Source organism: Carlito syrichta, unplaced genomic scaffold (assembly GCF_000164805.1).
Source record: "Carlito syrichta isolate Samal-C Ts95f unplaced genomic scaffold, Tarsius_syrichta-2.0.1 Scaffold153624, whole genome shotgun sequence".
Lineage (NCBI taxonomy): Eukaryota > Metazoa > Chordata > Mammalia > Primates > Tarsiidae > Carlito > Carlito syrichta.
Genome location: NW_007097720.1, coordinates 61,839 through 66,223, shown reverse-complemented (window position 1 = coordinate 66,223; position 4,385 = coordinate 61,839). Strand labels below are relative to the sequence as shown.

Here is a 4,385-nt window from a genome sequence, read left to right as displayed (position 1 = left end):
CCGCCGCCGCCGCCGCCGCCGCTGCCTTCAAGCTCAGCCCGGCCGCGGCGCACGATCTGTCTTCCGGCCAGAGCTCGGCGTTCACGCCGCAGGGTTCGGGCTACGCCAACGCCCTGGGCCACCACCACCACCACCATCACCATCATCACCATGCCAGCCAGGTGCCCAGCTACGGCGGTGCCGCGTCCGCCGCCTTCAATTCCACGCGCGACTTTCTATTCCGCCAGCGCGGCTCCGGGCTCAGCGAGGCGGCCTCGGGTGGCGGGCAGCACGGGCTCTTTGCCGGCTCCGCGAGCAGCCTACACGCTCCAGCTGGCATCCCTGAGCCCCCCGGCTACTTGCTCTTTCCCGGACTGCATGAGCAAGGCGCCGGGCACCCGTCGCCCACAGGGCACGTGGACAACAACCAGGTCCATTTGGGGTTGCGTGGGGAGCTGTTCGGCCGTGCTGACCCGTACCGCCCAGTGGCCAGCCCGCGCACGGACCCCTATGCGGCCGGCGCGCAGTTTCCTAACTATAGCCCCATGAACATGAACATGGGCGTGAACGTGGCGGCCCACCACGGGCCCGGCGCCTTCTTCCGTTATATGCGGCAGCCCATCAAGCAGGAGCTGTCGTGCAAGTGGATCGACGAGGCTCAGCTGAGCCGGCCCAAGAAAAGCTGCGACCGGACCTTCAGCACCATGCACGAGCTGGTGACGCATGTCACTATGGAGCATGTGGGGGGCCCGGAGCAGAACAACCACGTTTGCTACTGGGAGGAGTGTCCCCGGGAGGGCAAGTCCTTCAAGGCGAAGTACAAACTGGTCAACCACATCCGAGTGCACACAGGCGAGAAGCCCTTCCCATGCCCCTTCCCGGGCTGCGGGAAGATCTTTGCCCGCTCTGAGAACCTCAAGATCCACAAGAGAACCCATACAGGTAAGAGGGAAGGCAGGCGAGCATGGGGTTCACCGGCGGCACCCCGCCACGCAGCGGACTTGCGGTGAAAGGGAGAGGGGTGGCGGCCGAGGAGAGGGGCGGCTCCCCGCCAGGGCCGTTCCCAAAAGAAGCGCTGTCAGTGCCCCTCCACCCGCTAGTCCTCCCCGCCCCGCGGCGCTTTTGCCCAGTTCTAACTTCCCGGGCGGACGGCTCTGTGGTCTCAGGAACTAATTGGGACCTTCTCGCGCCCAGGAACAAACTGGCGCCGCCTCTTTTTGTCTCCCTTTCTGGGTTACTATGAAGGAACTCCGAATGTGTTGAGAGCATATTGCTTACAAGAGACTTAGCTCTCGGCACACATTCGAGGAAGGCAACCATAGAACTGCTAATGAAAACTAACTTTCGGTTACTTCCGCTCTTTTTTACACTTGATTGGCACATCTCCTAATTAAATGACTGATACTTTTGTCAAACTATTTTTATTTGGAGTTCCAGGTTCAATTCAGTCCTCCGGGAGAAAAGCTAAAGTAGAAAAGGCACCACAGTTTCGTGTCTTGTTCAGAACATCTTGTAAAACTGTCTGGAGCCCCTGGATTTATATAGTTTTTTGTTTTTTTGTTTTTTTTTACTTCTCGAACATTAAGGATGACTACCCAGGCTTTTTAATACCGGGCTTAGCAAAACGACTGTATTTGAAAGAGGCAAATTAAAAGGTACAAAGAAGGGGCTGAACGGGATTGTCCCGTCCGGGGCCCATTGTCCCACGGGGCTTGGTCATATCACCGAGGTGGCGACGGAACGTGGCCGCGCGTTGGGAGCCCGGGGCCGGGTGGGGTGAAACCACAACTTAGGGGAAACTTCGGAGGAGCCAGGGGCTTTCCCGTCCTGTGAGAACAAAGAGATGGTCAGGTCTGGGCCGGCCCTGCCCCACCCCCGCCCGGACCACCACTCCCAAACCCAACAGGCTCAACCAACGCTCTCCATTTCTCTCCAGGGAAAAGAGATGCCACAGCAGCTCCCGGTCGGCGCTCCCTCTCTGGGAAGACCGCCAGGCGCTGAGTCTCCTGCTGCTTGGCCCTGGGAAGCTCCGGGCCCTGACCGTGTTTTCCCCCCTTTGCGTTTTTGCCGTTTGCAGGTGAGAAACCTTTCAAATGTGAATTTGAAGGCTGTGACAGACGCTTTGCCAACAGCAGTGACCGCAAGAAGCACATGCATGTGCACACCTCGGACAAGCCCTATATCTGCAAAGTGTGCGACAAGTCCTACACTCACCCGAGCTCCCTGCGCAAACACATGAAGGTAATTACCTCTTTATTAGCGGTCGGCGGTTTGTAAACACTCTGCCCGACGCCGGGCCGCGGAACGGAAGCGCCCGCGTTGCCTACCCTCTATCCTCCACGTTAAATCCGATTTGCTCCAGCAGTGACACCTTGAACCCATTTTGGGGATCCGGAGGAGGGGGGCAGGAGAGAGCGGAGTTGGGAGGCGGAGGGAGCGGAGGAAACAATCGGTTGTTTACTGGGAAGCTCTAGCCGAGCTCGCCAGGGATTGAGGCTGCAGTGGCCACCTCTTCCCTGCTCAGCCCGCGGTGGCCGCGCCGAACCCGGGGGTGAGTGTTTCATTCGCTCTTTGGCTTCCAATAAAACAATAGGGCCAAGGAGCGCGGTCTAATTCCCACACATTTGTCTGGGACTTCGCAGCGCTCAGGACCCCTGTGCCACCTTCTCTCTACCTACTTTTCCAGGCTGAAAGGGGCTTGGTGAAACCTGGGCCCGGAGTATTTTATAGGGCCCCACAGTGTACTGCTTACCCCACTCCATCTGCGGAGAAAGCATTTTTGAAGTGGCATGACTAAAACGGAGTGCTTTATTCCTTTTCCATAATGCCAATCTTAGGACTGAAACTTGTTTTTGGCGAACATCTCCGGGTTTTCTAGACATTGGTAATACGGGTTTTTTGGGGTTTTTTTTGTTTTTAGCAGCATTTCTCTTTTATGTGGGTCACTGGGCGGTCTTGCTCTTACAGTGCTCGAATTCTGCTCTTGTTTTTTGCTTGCACATTGCCAGTTGGAATTATATTCATTATAATATATACATGTTAATTTTAGGTTCATGAATCTCAAGGGTCAGATTCCTCCCCTGCTGCCAGTTCAGGCTATGAATCTTCCACTCCACCCGCTATAGCTTCTGCAAACAGTAAAGATACCACTAAAACCCCTTCTGCAGTTCAAACTAGCACCAGCCACAACCCTGGACTTCCTCCTAATTTTAACGAATGGTACGTCTGAGGACAAACACAAACACAAACCCTGTTAACCATAGAATGGACCAAATGCATTTTTAAAAGAAAACTGAGACCAATCAGATGGAAATGGAGTTTTAAGGCAAGAGGCCATATATAGGGCTATATCCTGTTAATTGCAATTGTCCAGGAAGATTTTGGGCAAGATCCAAAAGTAGCCATGCCCTTTTCTCAGGATTAGAAAATATGTTTTGGCATCTGAAGGATTTTTTACAAAATCTTTTCACTGCTTTTTCTTCCCCTTCCTCTTGCTCTCTGCGCACCTCATTTCTAAACTCCTGCAATTCATTTTAACACTTGTCCTGTTTCTTGAGGAAGTTATAGAAGGCTTGTTGGTGGTGGTGACGTTAAACTGATGGAAATTCTTTTTCGCCTTAGTGGTGATTGTTTAAACTCTCACAGTCTTAAACCGTGCCAAAGTCCTGTTATGTCTTGAACTTTTCCTCAAAGCATTACACTTGTGAATGTATTTTTGTCTAATGGGGTCGAAACTGTTGTTCAGTATTTTTTCAGGCTGAGGATGTGATGTTACTCTACACAGATTGTGACGTTTAGTATACAGTTGCCTTTTGTAATAACTTTTTTTTTGTAAATACATATCCATTGATGCCATATTTATCGTTTGTAATTTAATTATTGCTACAAGTGCCGGGAACTGAACAATATTTATGGATAAATGTTTTCTAACAAATTCTGTACAGCTTTTGATTATAACTGCTTTAGCATTAAAAATTTATTGTTTTGAAAGAAGAACACAATTTACAATTTTTGAAACACTGACTCCTTTCTCTTGTTTTGTAACAGCCTTCTTCTACAAAGAGATGTGAGGAAATTAAATCTTGTTTGTTGGTATTTATAAGTCACTCAGATCCCTTTTTTAATTGTTAAATTATTTTTCTATTGCAGTATAAATTCCTTACAGTGTCAGTTTCCACCTGGGAAGACCCTCCTTTCTTTATCCCTATCTCAGATGGTTGTTTAAATGCGAGTTTAAATGTGTTTGTCCTGGATTTTCGGCATGCAAATCAAATATTACTGATCAATTCAGTTAGTGGCCATAACATCTCAATCTTGTACTTCAAAGGCTGAGAAGCTGGATTTAATCATCCCTGCCCTACATATATAGACATAAGGTAACCTAATGAATTTTATGTCCCTTAGTT

The 4,385-nt window shown here is 50.6% G+C and overlaps 1 protein-coding gene across 1 annotated transcript in view; it reads left to right on the top strand.

The window, feature by feature from the left end:
* The window catches only part of LOC103252114 (zinc finger protein ZIC 3), a 4,677-nt gene extending 702 nt beyond the window's left edge, over positions 1-3,975 (top strand). Inside the window, 3 exon segments of the mRNA XM_021708948.1 lie at positions 1-921; positions 2,057-2,220; positions 3,029-3,975. The exon segment at positions 1-921 is cut by the window's left edge and continues 49 nt beyond it. Of these exon segments, the coding sequence (XP_021564623.1) occupies positions 1-921; positions 2,057-2,220; positions 3,029-3,208 (1,265 nt within the window). The 3' untranslated portion in view covers positions 3,209-3,975.
* Positions 3,976-4,385: the final 410 nt, after the last annotated feature.